At 45.9% G+C, this 18,131-nt stretch overlaps 4 protein-coding genes across 6 annotated transcripts; 2 read left to right on the top strand and 2 right to left on the bottom strand.

Annotated features, from left to right (window-relative positions):
* Positions 1-318: 318 nt before the first annotated feature.
* On the bottom strand, positions 319-3,043 carry LOC122624017. 2 transcript variants are annotated; one of them, XM_043803436.1, is made up of 5 exons: positions 2,717-3,043; positions 1,568-1,769; positions 1,154-1,415; positions 875-1,093; positions 319-812 (listed from the first exon to the last, which is right to left on the bottom strand). In XM_043803436.1, the coding sequence occupies exons 2-5, from the start codon at positions 1,753-1,755 to the stop codon at positions 513-515; spliced, it is 969 nt and encodes a 322-aa protein (XP_043659371.1). In that variant the 5' UTR covers positions 1,756-1,769; positions 2,717-3,043; the 3' UTR covers positions 319-512. The 2 variants fall into 2 exon arrangements, with proteins under 2 accessions (XP_043659371.1, XP_043659372.1); XM_043803437.1 differs by having other exon boundaries at positions 1,568-1,755.
* A 707-nt stretch (positions 3,044-3,750) lies between these two features.
* LOC122623789 (trimeric intracellular cation channel type 1B.1) lies at positions 3,751-6,960 on the top strand. Of its 2 annotated transcripts, none has more exons than XM_043803123.1 (4): positions 3,751-3,900; positions 5,287-5,605; positions 5,658-5,930; positions 6,014-6,960. In XM_043803123.1, exons 2-4 carry the CDS (start codon positions 5,328-5,330, stop codon positions 6,291-6,293), a joined length of 831 nt encoding a protein of 276 aa, XP_043659058.1. In that variant the 5' UTR covers positions 3,751-3,900; positions 5,287-5,327; the 3' UTR covers positions 6,294-6,960. The 2 variants fall into 2 exon arrangements, with proteins under 2 accessions (XP_043659058.1, XP_043659059.1); XM_043803124.1 differs by lacking the exon at positions 3,751-3,900 and adding an exon at positions 4,883-4,904.
* A 170-nt stretch (positions 6,961-7,130) lies between these two features.
* On the bottom strand, positions 7,131-9,665 carry LOC122623920 (negative elongation factor D). The gene is made up of 5 exons (XM_043803302.1): positions 9,534-9,665; positions 8,696-9,408; positions 8,180-8,626; positions 7,631-8,112; positions 7,131-7,565 (listed from the first exon to the last, which is right to left on the bottom strand). The coding sequence occupies exons 1-5, from the start codon at positions 9,594-9,596 to the stop codon at positions 7,534-7,536; spliced, it is 1,737 nt and encodes a 578-aa protein (XP_043659237.1). The 5' UTR covers positions 9,597-9,665; the 3' UTR covers positions 7,131-7,533.
* A 278-nt stretch (positions 9,666-9,943) lies between these two features.
* On the top strand, positions 9,944-18,131 carry LOC122623736 (serine/threonine-protein kinase ATR). Its single transcript, XM_043803053.1, has 5 exons — positions 9,944-10,227; positions 10,288-12,499; positions 12,552-12,845; positions 12,911-17,614; positions 17,673-18,131. Exons 1-5 carry the CDS (start codon positions 10,001-10,003, stop codon positions 17,796-17,798), a joined length of 7,563 nt encoding a protein of 2,520 aa, XP_043658988.1. The 5' UTR covers positions 9,944-10,000; the 3' UTR covers positions 17,799-18,131.

Raw genomic sequence — 18,131 nt, 5'->3', positions numbered from 1 at the left:
AGGCAATATGGTTTTTCTTTTTTCCTTTTATTAACTATTTATGTTTTCAGGTTATAAACAGCTTTGTAACCCCAAATCAAAATAGAGATTAACTTTACAATGTTATATCTGATTATATTATTTTGTTATAATGGATCTTTCAAATGAGTGTTATTACCCCAAAGACGGCCCAACCTTCCCAGTGAAATAGAGCTTTTGTTGGTAGAAAATGTTTTATTTACAAAAATAGAAAATATCTACATATTTAAATATACATATGCTTCGATCACTTATTCAAAATCAAGCCAAGAGTACACTACAAATAGTTGTAGCCATGTAGTTTTGGATTTCGACACATTTATTCGAATGTTGATAATGTTAGTTCCATGTAAATCATTATAAATTCGTTAATACTTCTGTTTTCTTCTGTTTTATGCAGATGCGTACGCTAAGTATACAAAATCGAATATATATTTTTACATAGTTGCTTGAGAGGTATTTTACATGGACGCGGATCCGTATAAGCGATCCATTTAAGATATAGTACAGTCGCAGCACATCAGTGAGTAGTACAAACATTTAACGACTTTCTCATCGTTGTCATCGGCTTCCTTGCGATTCAATTTAGCCTTGTCATTGTCATAGCCAAAGGATTTGGCATCCAATTGGTCGGCGTCCAGGCCCTCCACCTTCTTAGACTTCTTTCGCTTATTCTTATGCATCAGTTCGTTGCAGTTTCGCTGTTGCACCATCTCGTCGATCCAATCGAAGTCAATGGCGTTTCCCTGAAACCTTGGAAAACTGGAAATGCTTTCTATCGAATTGATATCCTCCTGATTGTGCAGAGAGAAGATTTATAGTTTAAAGAACTTAATAGTTTTCAACGGATCTATACCTGATTGTTGTTGTGGTTCTTATATCTACTTTTCTGTGGCGTAGTTTGCTGGGAATGGGATTCGGGCGGCGACGAGCCCGGCTTATGGTTGGCCAGTGGCGAAGAAGTGGTTGCTATCGATGCTGTGGTTCCCGCAGAGCTATTTAGCACCACTTCGGTGTCCTGTGCTGCCGGCACACTTGGCACTTTGGGCAAGTCCTCAGGGCTCATAAAGTTGTGCTGCCACAGGACAATGGTTAGACTTCATTGAATAAGCGGACACAACATAAAATAACATACCAAGTCCTGTATTACAACGGTGGTAATCACGTTGGGCGAAGTCATGGCTCGGGTGGATGCTGTTGCAGTCTCGGAAGTAGGACTATTCGGGATCGGCGAGTTGGGACTCACAGGCGTGGTTGGCATTGTGGCAGTCTCCGAAACGATGGCCAAGTCATCAGAGGACGCTCTCTCGCTGCTTGTACATCCTTGAACCATCGAACAGGTGGCCACAATGCTCAGCGACGATGATGGTGAGTTGCCAGACAAATCGGGGGAGGGACTGAAAAATTGTTAATAATTAGCTTTCTTATCATTATAACAAATTAGCTTAATAGTCATAGTTATTGTGCATGGGCATGTCGTTTTATAAATGTTTTGTTAATACAACTAAATCTACTTTAGTGACTTAATCAGAATCTCCACCGTACTTACAGGTCAATCAACTCGGCCTGAGCCTTGCTGCCGCCTAAGGACCATACTTCGCTCTTTTTCTGAGGACCCGAGTACGAGATCTGCTTGTTGGTGGTATTAAATCGACCCTTGGAATGGGACTTTCGACCCGGTATCCACAATATGCGCATACCGCTGGATTTGCTTTTCTTCGTTGAATTGGAAGCCATCTGAAAATCGTATACTAAATTCAGAAATTGAATGGTTATAATAAACCTGTCTTTAGTTTATGTTCTTGTGTTGCTATCAATTCTTTGGTCAAGTGTCATTCAGAAGTTTTGATAAAAATATTGGCCAACTACGCTTGAAAATAAGCCTGAATACTCAAAATACTTTAGACATAATTATTTATCTCTAAGCACTTTAGAAAAAAACACAGGAAAAATGAATAAAAATATTTGGTTTTTTTCCAATTCGTTATTAGGATTCTAATCAGATCAAGTTTATGAATACTATACATACATACATTCATTTATCAACATATCGCAACACTGAGGGAATAGCGAAAAATGAAAACGAAAATGACTCGGTAATCGTAGTAAATAATATTGTCTTAAAAGTTGAGTTCCTTAATGGGATTCTTATAGAATGAAAACATTGATTAAAATACACACAATACAAAGATAAGTCTATTCATGAACACAGTATAACATTGAAGAGGTAAATATTTATGGTGGTAAACATGATATTGTTTGCTTACTACTTAGAAGAAATAACTGTTTACTTAAATTTATTGACAAACTGGCGCTATGAACGAACACATTGTACGGCATAATACGTCCACAATCGCTTCAAAAAGGTATTTTCCCAATTGGAATTTGTTTTTGGGATTACGTTATCGTCTGTATGTATTAACATACATATGTACGATGCGAATCGCGAAGACGTGAATAAAATGAAAAAAGCGGTTTACCAAATAAACACATACAAATGTACAAAAGTCGAGATTCACAACACCACGCACATTTACTCCGCTATAAACATATATAACCACATATATTTACTGCCCACACATATATACTTTCGGGTGACAAATAAGTAGCAGAAGCACAAAAGCGAAATAATGTTAGTGGTTTAAACAGAAATTAGTCTATTCCTTTAAAATTGCAACAGAACATGGAATGCACTCACCTTTTCTCCTCAGATATTGACCTCAATATCACAAGGTTTTGTGCAAATAAAGCATTTGTGTAAGCCAAGTATATACATACGTATATGCACTATCGTATGTGGGCTTCAATATATGTACATATAAACCGTGATGTGGTTTGAGATTCACAGTTAGAAAGTCACCGAATTTCTCTGAACAATGCCTTTGTTATGTTTATATCATGGGAACTTTATGCAGCATTTGGAAGGGGGTCGTTAAATTGTAATGATTACAAACTTCGCGTTACATTATTTTATTTGTTTAAGGATCCGAGCGCATGTATATATCGAATAAACAAAACTCCGAAGTGCTAGTGTTGGAAAAAACAGAGCACTCCTCAATAGCTTTCTCTTTTTCTATCGCTAATCGTAAAATGCGTTATTCACACTGCAAACAGAAAGCTATCGATATTGTAGTCGTAGCCAAGCATATCAAGTAGTGGAATATGAATGGCTATTAAACTAAATTACAAATATAATAATTTGTCCCTGCTATGCAGAATTTATTTTTGTATTAATTTAGTTGTGAGCCCTAAACAGCGATTGATTCCATAAACCGAAAAATATCACATTTTAAAATATATTTTAGGGTCTATGTATGGGTTTTTATAAGCAAAGGTATCAGGTACCATTTGAATTATTGCATTAATAATATTAAGATACCAACGCAAAATTAAAAGTAGTGGATGGGAAGCATTTTTGAGTGCCCCTCCATGAGATTTATGAACGCGAACGGTCACATTCACCACGAATTGTTTAGCTTCGCGGAGCTTTTATCTGTTTGTTTACGTTTAGCCGCAATCAAATTATTTATGTAAGCAGCCAACGAGCGTAAACAGTAGTTTCCCAATAATAACCCCAAATGATCAGCATAAGCCACAGGAGTTTATCCCATTTTATGTTTACTTCGTCTGTAAATCGGTGGATAAATAAGTGCCACATAGTGCGGGCCATCAATTTCCGTTGAGTTTGAAAGAGCCGTCAGATTTCGATAATAGCACTCTGCTCGCGAGAGTTTCGGTTCTCTAGAAAGTCGGACATTCTAATAATATATCAGGTTCTCGAGAGCAGCCCCCATACAATATAGTATAATATCTGGCCCAGTCTCCCAGTGTTCGTGCTGCACTCTGCTATCCATTATCCGTTTGCTCGCGTGTTAGACGTAGGTAATTTCCTGCTTAATTCGTTTATTTCTTACAAATATTTTCATTTTTCCTCACCGCGTGTGTGTGCCCGGATTGTAAGAGTGGCAGTTAACTCCACTCACCTTAACCAGCAAACTATGTAGATATAGATTTGTACCATCTTGTACATACATTATGTGCCTACCGCCGACAAATCTCTTCCAACTTACGCCGCTCAAAAATAGCCAGGAGGCAGGCAACATATAGTATATGTACATAATAAATACAGCTGTGGCTAAAATATTAGCACTTCTAGCGAGAACCATCCCATACATATGTACATAAATATTTGCCAACTGCCAGGCATTACAAACTGAAACTTCGGTCATTAGCCTCCGTCGATTTTGCAATATTTCGCTTGACTAGTCGTTGGACTACTTTAAAGTTTAGTACGATTAGATAAGATTAGGTGCAACTAGTCGGTGTATGAATCAAATGGTACTATGTTCCTTTTCTAAACGAAAACTCAATATGCCGATTAGAAACATACACATCCTTTGAGGATATTTGTTTCGACAAGGCATTCAAGATTGGAAACTTTTGCATGGCACTTTTCCTTTTCCGAGTGCAAATTACTCAATTTCATTATAGTCATACTCTTGGCAAACGACTATTTTGAGTTTATGCTAGGCAGCAATCAGAAACCCCTAAGAAACCGAACAATGTGAGCACCTAAAGGTGCTATTATCTTGGCCCCCATTGTCGATATAAACAATCGTACGATTGTATATATGTACTTATATGTCAGGCCCGACCCGGCGCGCTTCTTTTAACAGCCCTCATGGTGAAATTTATTTTTGGAGGTGCGGCAAAAACAGCGCAATTTTAATTCGAATTTTTTCTATGTTTCGTCTGCATGAACACACAATCTGACAACTTCTACAACACATCCCCTGTGCATCCGTGCACCGATTGCGCTGCAGTTCGAAAACTGCTTGAATTGCATTTGAAAAACAGCCCGCCAATACGTCGATATTATTGCGAATGTAAGGAAACACTAGTTGAGTGAATTGGGAACCGGTTATGACCACAGACTCATGGGTATTTCGTGGCCATTATCCCCAGAATTACAGAGAATTTTCGAAAATATTGAAACACGAGTTTCTACTTTTCAGTTATGTAACGTTTTACGAAGCATTCATAGGGTGCGAGAGCTTTATTAGGTTTTGTGGAACAGCGTTTATTGGCAAAAATCAATTATTATTTATTATTGAAGTAAGCAAAGTTGGCTAAAATACATTTCATGAATATTATGAGGTGTGAAAAAAACTAGGTGTCTAAAAACTTGATGGCTAGATGCATAATTCTGCAATATTTGTGAATATTTTGATTGAAAAGTTTGAAACATAATGGAACTGCCGCTTCCAGATTATCATCCGTGAAGGCAGGACACAAGATCGGCTGTGATCATGGACCCGGAAGCATTTTTGGACGTGGCCAACCAGGTCATCAAGCTGAAAATGTTTCCGTTCTTCGACATCGCTCACAGTCTACTTGCCGCGCTGGCCGTGCGTGAGGACTTGGGCGCCAATGCCCAGGCGTTTTCGCGGAAGCATCCGCTCGCCTGCTGGCTCTCCACCATGCTGGTGATCTTCGCCGGCGGTATGGTGGCCAACGGACTGCTGGGCGAGCCGATATTGGCTCCCCTGAAGAACACGGGGCAGCTCCTCGTGGGCACTGCTGTGTGGTAAGTTCATTCGATGACTGGTCATTCAAAATCTGAGTTAAATGTCTCGCAGGTACGTCGTCTTCTACACGCCATTCGACATCGGTTACAAGGTGGCCAAGTTCCTGCCCGTTAAGATCGTTGCCAGTGCCATGAAGGAGATCTATCGGGCAAAAAAGGTGTACGATGGAGTGGGACACGCGGCCAAGCTGTATCCGAATGCCTGGATAATCATGATCATCATCGGCACCCTGAAGGGCAACGGAGCGGGATTCACCAAGCTGATCGAGCGACTCATCCGTGGAGCATGGACTCCAACGGCCATGGAATTCATGCAGCCCAGCTTGTGAGTACTTTAATTTCTTTTTTGGCTTTTTTTTTGTAACCTGAAATCCGGAATGTTGACACTTTCTGTATTCCGTAACACAGCTACACCAAGGCTTCCCTGCTGGCCTCGATCATCTTTGTGCTGGACAAGAAGACCGACTGGATCTCAGCACCACATGCACTCGTTTACTTTGGCATCGTCATATTCCTGGTCTACTTTAAGCTGTCTTCCATCCTGCTGGGCATCCACGATCCCTTCCTGCCGCTGGAGAACCTTTGCTGTGCCATCTTTTTCGGCGGCATTTGGGACAGCCTGGCCAAGATCCTGGGCCGCGGGCAGGCCAAGGACGGCGATAGCAAAGATGTTAAGAAGAGCAACTAAACTATTTGTAGTCAGCCCTTCCCACGACAAATAGTACTTAACGCTGCCAACCAAAGCTAACGCCTAAACCGCACACAATTTATACATAATTAGCAATTTATACATAACGAACGAGATCTTCCCATGTGATTCGATTCAGAAGCGCAAGCCAAAGACATTTTTTGTGAGGCGTGAAAGTTTGCTCTTGAGGATCAGCATTTGGTTGGGTGTGCCAGCTGTTCCTCGACTCCGATTTCACGCCGAGTGTAAGCCCTCGAAAATTTGTATTCTTTTACGATTGGTAGGATTTTTTTGTTGTTTGTGAAAAAGCAGCTGCAGAAACCACAGACTTATTAAGATGCCATGCTTAAGCGCTTTAAACATGGCCCATACAGCTCATCTACAACTAAGACGACAGCCAATAATGATTTTAGACAAGGAGCACGACGAGTCTTGTGACTTTTGCTGCAAAAGCGCGTGCTCAACGAACGAAATGTGTAAATATTGAAGTCGTTTCCATTGCATCCTTTTTTTTTGTATACATTCTAAGAGATTTTTTTGCCGAAGACCCATTCGAAAACTGAATGATAGATCATTGCTTCAAGATTGTGAACACGTATTCAAGCTGAATTTAAGGCAATTGTATGAGGTGTGAATGTTTATTGTTTGCAATAAAATTAAACTACGATTTTGGTTGAGTTTCTTGTTATCTTGTGCATCAAAATGGGATTCGATGGGATTTATCCTGATGCCAACATTGTTGTCAAATTTGTATTCTGCAATATATTTTGTTATAACGTATCATATCAGTAGCTTTATTAGGTTTGTCCTTAACAACTAGATGTTTATACAATTATTTTTTCCTAAGACCTATACAATTTTTTATGGATTCGAAAATATTGTTTTGGAAGCATAATAATGTAGGTATGTTAGTTCAAAATGTTGAATTAAATGCGTTTTTATAAATGTTAAAACAATTAAAGAGCACCGACAATGGGCTTTTGAGCATAATATAAAAAAAAGGACGAAAAGTTTTAAAGCCTAGTGAAAGTTTACCAGTATAGATTTTATGTTTATAATTAAATTTAGATAGATACACTGTAAATTTGTTTAACTCTTTAGCTTAGTAGAAGAATTGCGTACTTCTCTTTGAAAGACTCTCCTTAAAAAAATGTGTATTTTGAAAAAATGTACTTGAAAATTGGGCTTTTAGGGGTCTTTGAACAGAAGTCGCCTGTAAAGCACGTTCTATTGTCACTATCTATACAGTCGTGTAATGCGCCTTGCAGTGAACTGAAAAGATGGAAAAACGTGGGTAAGCAGGTGGCGTGGCAACAAGTGGACAAACAATAGCATACCAATAAACTCGGACACGGGATCGTTGTCGCCCTCGCCGCGCATTGTGCCGGTGATCTCCTCGTTCTCCACCATCGGCAGGAACAGTTGCACAAATTCCGGCGAGTACGGATGTGTAATGGTCTCTAGCACCTCGGTGACAAAGTATCGGATTAGCGAAATGTCCGTGTCCTCGATGGCGCAGCACTGCTTTATGTATCTGAGAACAGGTACAACGCAGCCGCGTGTCAGCAGGTTAACCATCCGGTCCAGGATCATTTTCTTCATTTCCAGTTGAACGAGAATCTCCAACTCATCCTGCTTGGACTCAAACAAGCGGATGAGCAGAAACAGGATCTGCTGCTGCAGGGTGGGATGGACAGCGGCCACTTCATCGAGAACCGCCAAATGCGTGGGACAGCTGTCGGTGGAAAGCTTAAAATACGAAGGCTCCATGACCACGTTTTCAATCCACCGAATGACGCCAACACCCACCACGGGATATCTGTATTCAAAAGAGACATCCTAATGTTAGCGAAACCAATAATTTGTGGTTATATCGGTCTACTTACTTGATGCAATTGTACAGCGTCTGCAATTCCGCGATTAGCTCGGTGGATCCCTGGTCCACATTACAAATGGTATGTGCCTTTTCGATTGCCTGAATGGTGCTCTTTAGCTCCTCCTTGTTTAGCATGCGCTCAGTCATTGGTCGCTTTTTAGCCGGCTGGTCGATAACCGCGGACGCGTAGGCGAGCAGAAACATATACTTCGGCTTGTGCTCCGGATTAATCTTAACACCGGAACGGAAGAGGGCGTCTACCAGCAGCTCCAGAAACTGGGGGTTTCGTATCAAGTCGATGGGCGGTGGATCGGATCCGGAGTAGTTGCGAAACAGCACGGTGATATCGGCGGGATTTAGTGTATTGCGGGTGAGCATGGATGTAAGGGCTTGACATGCCTGCGGGTAGACCGCCGAACCATTCAGGGCCATTGTAATAGGCGTCACATTTTGATTGCTAAAGGAACAAGGAGAAAAGGTTTTGTGTTACGTCTAACTGAGGGAACAAAGGTAAGGTTTTACTTACTTTTGCAAGGCGTATTTAATAATTTCCTGGGAGAGACGCTTCATGTTGAATCCGCCCTTCTGCTCCTGGCTGAGGACCTGGATGAGCACTTGGGAATAGACGTAGGTGTGCTGCCCATGGCAGACCATGCGGGCGCACTCCTGAATGGCGCCATGCACGTCATCCGGATTGTTCAGAAACTTAACGATCGAGGTCTTTAGCACCCGCGAGAAAACCTCAATCTGCTGTGCCGCCGTCGAAATGGAAGTGATCTCGCTCTGGAAGCCCGCGTCCGAGATCAACTTGATTGTAAAGTTGAGCATCAGACAGTCGGGATACTCTTCGGCCAGTCGGTAGATTAGCGAGCGCCACGTATAGTGGTCGATCATCTCGGTAAGCCAGTCGGGCGTCTCACCCTCCTCCGTGAAGATGGTGTCCGCCTTCTTGGGATCGAAGGACTTAAGTATCATTTCCTTCAGATGATTCTCCACCATGGCCTGCACCTCGGTCACCTTGACGCCCGCCAAAATTAGCCACTCCGCAAGCAGGTTTGCCATCTGGGCTACCGCCTTGTAGTTCTCCGATAGCATCGATATAACCTCCTCCGGTGATCCGCCCGACTGGAAGTAGCGCTTCAGCTGCGTAAATATACCGGGCTCCATGATGTAGTCCGGTGTGAGGAACTTCTCCAGGCATTCCTGTATCGTCTTCTGCGGATTGTCCTCGAGCATTTCCTTCGATGGGGACAGGAAAACATGGTCTTTAGTTGTTATCTTATATGGTTTATCTAGTAGCGTCATCAAACTGCCGGGATTGCCGGGATGGCCTGCCACGCCGTACACGCTATATACTCATTTACCTCCGGATTGGTTTGTCCTTTGGCGCGGCCCTGCCAACCAGAGTCGTCGTATTCCACTTCCATATTTTCTTAAAAACTTATTTACAATAACATAAAAATATTTCTCTTATTTTGATTAATTCTGCATTTTTAGTGTGACTGTATATTCTAAACGCATAAATGACGCCCACAATTGCGCGGGTTATGCGCCGTTTACACTTGGCAAACTCTTTGGTTAATTTGCTAGTAGCTTCTCTTTTTATTCACTCTTATATATATTGCATATTATTTTTTTATTTATATTATATATATTATTATTAGTTATATTTTTAAATATATATATTTGTATATGTAAAATACGCAGTTGGAATGTTGCTATTATTTAAGAAGAAGAAGTTCTCAAACATATCGATAATCACAAGTGCCGCGGATGCCGGCTTTCGTAAACAAAGGTCGTGTTTTTGCGGGTTTTTAATAAACTTGGAAAAATGTCGACGCAACGGAAGGATATGTGGAAGTTGCTCTACAACCACGTAAACCGGAACGTAAGCAACTTTTCCGGGGTGTACAGCGTTATCGAAGACATATTGTGCCAGGAGCCGAGCCTGATAAGCTGTTCGTTGGTGCGGGAGCTGCACAACAAATTCCAGGACACGTTCCTCCTGTGGCTGCTCAACAAGCTGGCCAAGTGCCTCAGTGAGTCTCCAGATAGCAGGTAAGATTGGCCACAAGCATTGGGCTCCAAACTTATGACCCACCACTTTTTTTGTTGCAGCGAGTGCATCAATCTGCAAAGGAAAATACTCAGTTCGTGCTGTTCCAATCATCCCAAGCTTTATGAACGCCTTGTACTGGCCTATGTGGAAGCCATCGAGGAGACGCACCTGCAGCTGAGTTCCCTGGACTTCGGCCAATTGTCTAATGAGCAAAAACCCAGTATAACTGTCAGGATTTTCCGATGCGATGTGGAATGCCTGCAAGAGTTCGATCCGCACTGCGCCATCGAGGACATCAAGGTGCCCCTTGAGCAAGCCGACATGTATGCCAAAAGTCTACTGGAGGTCCTCCAGCACGCCCATCACATTGGATACGCCACGCACGGCGACATCTTCTCGGGCAGCCTTCATCAGGCCCTGCTAATCCTCAAGGAGTGCGACATGGACACAAAACTGGCCAGCTTGAATTACTGCCACAGTGTCCTACGATCACAGTCGGCCAGCAGCTGGATAACAAATCCGGATGTTGAACATTATGCCCACTTAACGCTAGAGGCGACGGCAATCATGTGGTCTGCGGTGGTCAAGTGGCTGGAGATGGGCTGCATGACGCGCCTGGAGTTGAAACGGCTTAATATAACCACCAAGCTACTGCTGGAAGTTCTGCAGATGCGTGCTCGTCCAGCCCACCATCTTGGCTACCTGCTTTTGAACGAGATTCTTAGTTTGCCGACTGCCATTGAACTAGACGATGGATTGCTGGAGACCTTAAGTTCCTATATTCAAGGCCAGCTAGAGCATTCGGTTGTACCATTGGAGCAACTGGTGCACTTGCAGCAGCTCTTGTTAAGCCATTGGCACTGCCACCCCACACACTTAGTGCCCTTATTGGCGCTAATGGGCTTGAAACAGGCCGAGATGCGCTCAGAAGTGGTGCAAGTCTTGACCCAAAGCCTCGTTCAAATCATGCAGAAGGAGGTGGTATTGACGAAGGATTGGCAGAAACTGATTGCTATTTTACGTGGCTTTAGGCAGTTGGAGCAACTCGTCCTGTCACAGAGTCAGCATAAAATAGCTGAACATGAGGGTCGCATCGATTTCTCAGTTCTGGCCATGTTACCGCTGCAGTGTGAAATCATAAAGGTTGCGGATACCAACTGGAATAACTTTTCGATGCAGTTGGTTGAGCTGGAATCAAGGTGCCCCTCAGACAAAAGGCACATATACTTGGAAATCTGCTCTCTTTTGATGCAAATCACATTTATCCGGCACTTTCTGAAGACTCAAACGCAACACCAGCTGCTGGCCATTCTTCAGCGACATATGGAGCTGTCCCACCTTTGCGCAATTCGCTTGGAGACACCTTCTAGTGTACATACCCAAATGCAAGGCTTCTATGCCCAGCAGTACATGAGTCTTATTCAATCCGAGGAGACACAAAAGACGTTTTGTAACAACCTTCCTCTGTTGTACATATCGGGTTTTATAAAGCCGGAGCAACTGATGAAAGCTCTGCCCACCATTATCAATCAGAGTGGACGTGCTCAAGTTATTCGCCTATTGCTCTGCTCACAGCCAGGTACTTTAAGTGTCTTTAAAGTTCAAGATCGCATTGAGCTATACTGCCCGAAATGCATGCCACTGCCAAAGAAACTGCCAGGTATTTACCTCGGAAAATGCAAGCAACAGCTGCCATGTCCAGACTTTTCAAGCACCTCCCTCGAAATGATAGCAAAGGATTTTCTATTTAATCCCGATTTTTCATACATTGCCCAGCACCTGGATCTTCTGAGCTTTGAACCCAATGTGATTCTTGGTCTGCTGAAAGAAACGGAGGCACTGCAAAAGGTTAGCGTTAAGGTCATCGGCCTGCTGGTCTCTGCGATGCGTGTGCGCTCGTCAGAATTCTTAGAAAAATTGGCCAACCTTGTTCTAGCTGCTATTAAAGCAATGCTAGAGAAGCCGCTGGCAGAGCAAAACGTACTGCAGCAAAGACATATGCTCAACGTACTGACCGCCATTGCGCACATGGAGGACGATGAAATCTGGCTGTTTCACTGGTTCAAAATGACGTTCTTCTTTCTGGTGCACACTCGCTCACTGGTGGCACAAGAAGCTGTGCTGGCGGCCACCGAGATGTGTGCCAGCCAGGGTCTGCAGACGATTCACCTATGGAACTGGTACAAGCGAGATGCTCTCGACATCGCCGTTCGCCTGGCTTTGAACGTTTATCTTTCGGATGGCGTACGCTTCACCCGATCCCTCAGAGCGGTGAGTAATTATATGAACTTCTCATCACCCAATGTGACCGGTCTGTTTGCAGCTTACGAAAATGTTGGGATTCACGTGCGTACAGGAGTTCACCTGCAAGTATCATCGCCTTCTGACTGCCATGGTCCTGCCGCATTGCATTGTGAACCCGCGTTGCAAGGGTGTTTTGGTATTGATAGCCAAGCAGATGCAGAAACACATTAGCACCTTGTTCTCCATCTCGTTCTTGCGGATCTACACGCACGTCTTCCTGACCGAGGAACCGGAGCTGGCCAACAGTTGCATTGAGCTGGTGGTCAGTTGCACACAATCCAGCCTGCAACAGCTAATGAATGCAGATGTCAAGGTTGGCAGCAGTTTAATTATATTTTTTATTATTTTTTGTTTATTTTATTTGGTTATCTTTTGTAGCAAACGGTGGCCGAGTTGCTTATTTATTTCAACCGGAACCCCACATTCGTTATGCGATCCTTCCAAAGCCTCTTGCAGTTATCAATCGGGTCCGTGGAGGAGTTGTCAAGTCAAACCGCCAATGCAGAGTTTGCGAATTTCATTGCTGAGCGTTTCCTTGGTGTGATCACCTACTTCGAGAGCTGCCTGAGTGAACCGTCATTTGAAAAGCCATTGAAGGAGGAGACTTTGTACAGTTTGGGCCAGATTATGCGGTTCGTGGGCTCCCAGCATGTCACCCAGTTTCGATTCAAAATCATTGCCATGCTGAGTTTCGTTCACACCCTGCAGGAGCCACGGCTCCAGCGAATTTGTCTGAAGATCTGGCACATATTTCTGCATGTTGTAAATGTGCAGGAGCTGGGTCCCTCGCTGGGAAGAATTGTGGCCACCTTGCAGCCGCTGCTGGCGGACAGCGAGAGCGTGAAGCAGGTCAACGATCTGTATGAATTTATAATCCTGCGCAATGCCTCCATGCTGGGCACCTTTATAACAGATCTGTACTTCCTAGATCGCATGGAGAATGTTTCGCCCTCCATTCAAAAATGCATCAGAAGGCACACAGCACACCTAGACCTGAAGGGATTGGCGGAGGAGGAGGAGGAGGGTCAATCGCCACCGTTGGTTGAGCAGTTGCGTTTCCTACAAAAGCACATAACCGATGAATGCCTCCAGGTACGCGTCTATGCCCTGCAACATCTTGGCGAACTCTTCGGTAGGCGACGATCGCAGCTAAACAGCACGATCCTTAGTGAACTTCCGCTGGAGCCTCTGCTTGAGCAGATTGTGAATGCTCTAATGGCCGGCTGCCAGCACGATGACAGTCAACTGCAAATGGCATCGGCCAAGTGTCTCGGAGAACTGGGAGCCATCGATGCGAGCTACCTGCCATCGAACTATAATTTTGCTAGTCCGCAGCAGTTGCCGCTCAACATTTTGTCAGATGATTTTGCGGTTTTGGCCCTGAATTCGCTGTGCCGCGGCTATCAGTTCCAGCAGAGGACAAAGCATGTGGATAGTTTTTCGCTGGCCATTCAGGAGACGCTAGCCATTTGCGGCATCTCGCCCAAGGAGCAGAAGAAGGTTCAGCTATGGCAATCGCTGCCCGCACGAATGCGTCAGGTAATGGAACCGATGCTTCATTCCTGTTACACATGTGTCCATCGACCCAGCACCTGCCTGCAGCAGCCGCTCTTTGGGAGCCACTACTCTCACAACTTTTATGAGGAATGGGCCTTTCTCTGGGCAAGCCGATTGATTGACTACATCCCATCCTCGGACACACGCCATCTGCTCAGCTCCTACAAGCCGTGCATCAAGCGGGATAGTAACATGCTAAGCACATTCTACCCGTACATTCTGTTGCACGCACTGATTGAGTGCACGGCGGAGCAGAGGAATCACATACAGGAGGAGTTCATGGCAGTGCTGCAAGCCAACGAGGAAAGCTCGAGCTCAGTCAGGGGCCGCCAGGAACTTGGAGCCATTAAGGAAAATGCCTTCAAGCAATTCGAGTCTAAAAAGTACGCCGCGGGAATCAAGCCACTGGCAAGCAATTTGGTCTCGGAGCGAAAGGAAGATTCCAGCCGTGTTCCTCGCTTGGCTGGCAAGCTGTGCGCTGAACTCTTGGATTTCCTGCAACGCTGGCTGAGGGAGTGGCAGCGAATTCACGGCCGGAGCACCGGCGGAAAGCCACCAGAAACGATAGATCCCAACTACAAAAAGATCCATGAGTTTCTCAATCTGATACCCAAGCTATTGGTATCTCGCGCCAGCTACAATTGCGGCGAATATGCTCGTGCGCTTAGCTACCTGGAAAGCTATCTGGAGGAGGGCGAGGACAAGTCGAAGAGGTTGTTGGAACAATTCACATTCCTCGTTGAAGTGTACGGCTCACTCAGAGACCCCGATTCTGTGGAGGGAGCCGTGCAGGTTCGCAGCTACGACATGAGTGTGACGCAAGACATTCTCGTCAATCGACTGGTGGAGCGGCAGCAGGACATGATCACCTCCTACGAGCAGCTGCTCTCCAGCACGGACCAGATGCAGCCAGATCACGTACGCGCCATGATCGATGCATATTTGAGGGACACCCCCAAGACAGCACAGCTAATCGCCGATGGTCTGTGGCAGCGACTATCCGATCAGTACTCCGATCAGTGCTTTGCCGAGTGCAAGTCAGAGTTACTCTGGCGCCTGGGCAGCTATGATGAGCTGGAGGAGCTGCAGTCCAACTGGCCAGCTCAGTGCTCGCAAGGCTGTCTTAAGCTGCGCAGGCCACTTACCACGCGTACCGAGTTCGACTCGCTGCTGGACGAGATGCGCGAATCGGTGCTGGAGGAGCTGCGAAGCTGCTCGGCTGTTCAGCAGCACTCATATGCTAATGCATACGATGCCGTGCTGAAACTTCACTTGGTTCACGAACTGCACTGCAGCCAGGAGCTCGTGGAGAAGCTCGAACAGGATCAGGATCGAGACAAGCAGGAGAAGCTAATGAAGACTTACTTCGAGGACTGGCAGCATCGCCTGCAGGTCATACAACCGCAAGTACGCGTCCAGGAGTCCATATACAGTTTTCGACGAAATATACTCGCTGAGCTTCAACGCCGCCTGACATCACATCGCACCCACTTGCTGCCCCATCTCAAGACGGAGCTGGCCAGAATCTGGCTCAACAGTGCCCAAATCAATCGCAACGCCGGTCAACTGCAGCGTGCCCAGCTGTACATACTCAAGGCGGCGGAATACCAGCCCACGGGCCTCTTCATCGAGCGAGCTAAACTGCTGTGGCAAAAGGGGGATCAAGTGATGGCCATGAACTATCTGGAGGAGCAGCTGTCCATCATGCGGTCGGGCTGCCAGGGCAACGTAAAGCAACTGGCACCGGAGCAACGACATCTCTTCTTTCGCGGAAAGTACCTGCAGGCGGTATATAGCGCCGAGTCCATGCACCTGTGCGCGGATGCAGTGCTGAAGTACTTCCAAGAGGCCATTGCTGTCCATCGGCAGTCGGAGAGCTGTCACGTCCAGATGGCGCAGTTCCTGGAGAAGATACTCGAAGCCAGGCAGAGTGGTAAGTCGGAGCACACTGGCGAGCAGGACGATATGCTGATCAATGTGATGGTCAACTATGCCAAGTCCCTGCGCTATGGCAGCGAGCATGTCTACCAGTCGATGCCTCGCCTGATCAGCCTTTGGCTCGACACCACCGAAACCTCCACCAACACAGAGCAGGTGAAGAAGATGAACGATTTGCTGACAAACTGCTGCACCGCACTGCCCACGGCTGTGTTCTACACGGTGTATTCTCAGATGCTGAGTCGCCTCTGTCATCCAGTGAACGATGTGTTCACTGTTCTCCGTAATGTGATAATCAAACTGGTGGAGGCGTATCCGCAGCAGTCGCTGTGGATGCTCTTGCCGCATTTCAAGTCGGCCAAGGCGCACAGGATCAAGCGCTGCAAGCTTGTGCTCACCGACAGCCGCCTGCAGAATGCCACCTTCCAAAAACTGCTGCAAGACTTTAACTCGCTCACAGAGCGTCTCATGGATCTCACCAACAAGGAGGTGGCCCTGGATCGCACGTACAAGTTGAGTGACCTCGACACACGCCTCTCCAAGCTATGCAAACAGCCAGAATTTTCCAATATACTGCTGCCGTTTGAGAAGTACATGCAGCCAACTCTGCCACTAAATTCCGACTCCAATTCATCTGCGGTGCCGCATCTACCGGCGAGCACATCGACTGCCAACTGGTTTCCCTACCAGCAGATCTACATCAGTGGCTTCCAGGAGTCTGTGCTAATCCTGCGCTCGGCTGCGAAGCCCAAGAAGCTGACCATACGCTGCAGCGATGGTAAGGACTACGATGTTCTGGTGAAGCCCAAGGACGATTTGCGTCGCGATGCTCGCATGATGGAGTTCAATGGCCTGGTCAAACGATATCTGCATCAGGACGCCCCGGCCAGGCAGCGGCGCCTCCACATCCGCACATATGCCGTGCTGCCGTTTAACGAGGAGTGCGGCCTGGTCGAGTGGCTGCCCAATCTGGCGTCGTACCGCAGTATATGTATGAGTCTGTATGCTCAGCGAAGGCAGGTGATGTCCACCCGACTCTTGCAGAGTTTGGCTGTGCCTCTGCACGAATCGATAGAGCGCAAGCGAGAGGTCTTCACCAAGCAGCTGATACCTGCCCATCCGCCGGTCTTCCAGGAGTGGCTGCGGCAACGCTTCGCCACTCCGCACAGTTGGTACGAGGCGAGGAATACCTACATTCGTACCGTGGCCGTCATGTCCATGGTGGGATATATACTCGGCCTGGGCGATCGCCACGGCGAGAACATCCTGTTCGCCGAGGGCAACGGCGACGCTGTCCACGTGGACTTCAATTGCCTGTTCAACCAGGGCGAGCTGCTGACCTATCCCGAGGTGGTGCCCTTCCGTCTCACACAGAACATGATCGTTGCCATGGGTCCGCTGGGCGTGGAGGGCAGCTACCGCAAGTGCTGCGAGATTACGCTGCGTCTGCTGAAGCAGGAGACCAAGACTTTGATGTCCATCCTGCGGCCCTTTGTCTACGATGTGGGGGCACAGACGCGGAATGCCGCCGCCACGGCCAAAATCACGAAGGATGTGCAGCGCATCGCCGATCGCCTGCAAGGACACGTAAGTATAGTACCTAAGCTATGTTGTTTCAAGCTAATGAATGCTTTTCTTCTTCCAGGTTAAACGCCAGCAGGCGAACAGCATTCCTCTTTCGACCGAAGGACAGGTGAACTTCCTCATTAACGAGGCCACCAAGGTGGACAACTTGGCTGTCATGTACATTGGCTGGGGAGCGTTTCTCTGAACGCAAGCGTTGTTATCAATCTCTGTCGAGTCTCTGTCCACCAACAAATACTCGCACTCTGCGGATTGTTTGTTTTTATACATACGTATAAATTATTCATGTTGAATTTATGTAGGTCAGGGAAAATAGATATGCACAATTATTGCCTCGACTGTTAATTGTTAAGTCCGGGATGCATATACATGCTGGTGCATTTGACAATAATTCGTTCTGTTACACACGTTAAAAAGCACATACTTAATTAAATACTCCTCCGTGACCTGTTTTGTACAATACATTATAAGGAAATATTCATAAGCTGCCCATCGAATTAAAACCACTTTATTAAAATCA

Source organism: Drosophila teissieri, chromosome X (genome assembly GCF_016746235.2).
Source record: "Drosophila teissieri strain GT53w chromosome X, Prin_Dtei_1.1, whole genome shotgun sequence".
Classification (NCBI taxonomy): Eukaryota; Metazoa; Arthropoda; class Insecta; order Diptera; family Drosophilidae; genus Drosophila; species Drosophila teissieri.
The sequence above is the reverse complement of the archived record's forward strand: the minus strand, read 5'-3'. Positions and strand labels throughout refer to the sequence as shown.

What these genes read in the sequence shown, in the direction of transcription:
- LOC122623920 (XM_043803302.1), bottom strand. Translation starts at nt 9,596, where the DNA reads ATGGAAGTGGAATACGACGACTCTGGTTGGCAGGGCCGCGCCAAAGGA. An exon ending in ATTAAATACGCCTTGCAAAA is followed by an intron (nt 8,627 to 8,695) that starts GTAAGTAAAACC and finishes TTGTTCCTTTAG; the next exon opens with CAATCAAAATGTGACGCCTA. An exon ending in TCCCGTGTCCGAGTTTATTG is followed by an intron (nt 7,566 to 7,630) that starts GTATGCTATTGT and finishes CCATCTTTTCAG; the next exon opens with TTCACTGCAAGGCGCATTAC.
- LOC122624017 (XM_043803436.1), bottom strand. Translation starts at nt 1,755, where the DNA reads ATGGCTTCCAATTCAACGAAGAAAAGCAAATCCAGCGGTATGCGCATA. An exon ending in CAGGCCGAGTTGATTGACCT is followed by an intron (nt 1,416 to 1,567) that starts GTAAGTACGGTG and finishes ACAATTTTTCAG; the next exon opens with TCCCTCCCCCGATTTGTCTG. An exon ending in CCGTTGTAATACAGGACTTG is followed by an intron (nt 1,094 to 1,153) that starts GTATGTTATTTT and finishes GTCCTGTGGCAG; the next exon opens with CACAACTTTATGAGCCCTGA.
- LOC122623789 (XM_043803123.1), top strand. Translation starts at nt 5,328, where the DNA reads ATGGACCCGGAAGCATTTTTGGACGTGGCCAACCAGGTCATCAAGCTG. An exon ending in CTCGTGGGCACTGCTGTGTG is followed by an intron (nt 5,606 to 5,657) that starts GTAAGTTCATTC and finishes AATGTCTCGCAG; the next exon opens with GTACGTCGTCTTCTACACGC. An exon ending in GAATTCATGCAGCCCAGCTT is followed by an intron (nt 5,931 to 6,013) that starts GTGAGTACTTTA and finishes TCCGTAACACAG; the next exon opens with CTACACCAAGGCTTCCCTGC.
- LOC122623736 (XM_043803053.1), top strand. Translation starts at nt 10,001, where the DNA reads ATGTCGACGCAACGGAAGGATATGTGGAAGTTGCTCTACAACCACGTA. An exon ending in TCACCCGATCCCTCAGAGCG is followed by an intron (nt 12,500 to 12,551) that starts GTGAGTAATTAT and finishes GTCTGTTTGCAG; the next exon opens with CTTACGAAAATGTTGGGATT. An exon ending in TAATGAATGCAGATGTCAAG is followed by an intron (nt 12,846 to 12,910) that starts GTTGGCAGCAGT and finishes TATCTTTTGTAG; the next exon opens with CAAACGGTGGCCGAGTTGCT.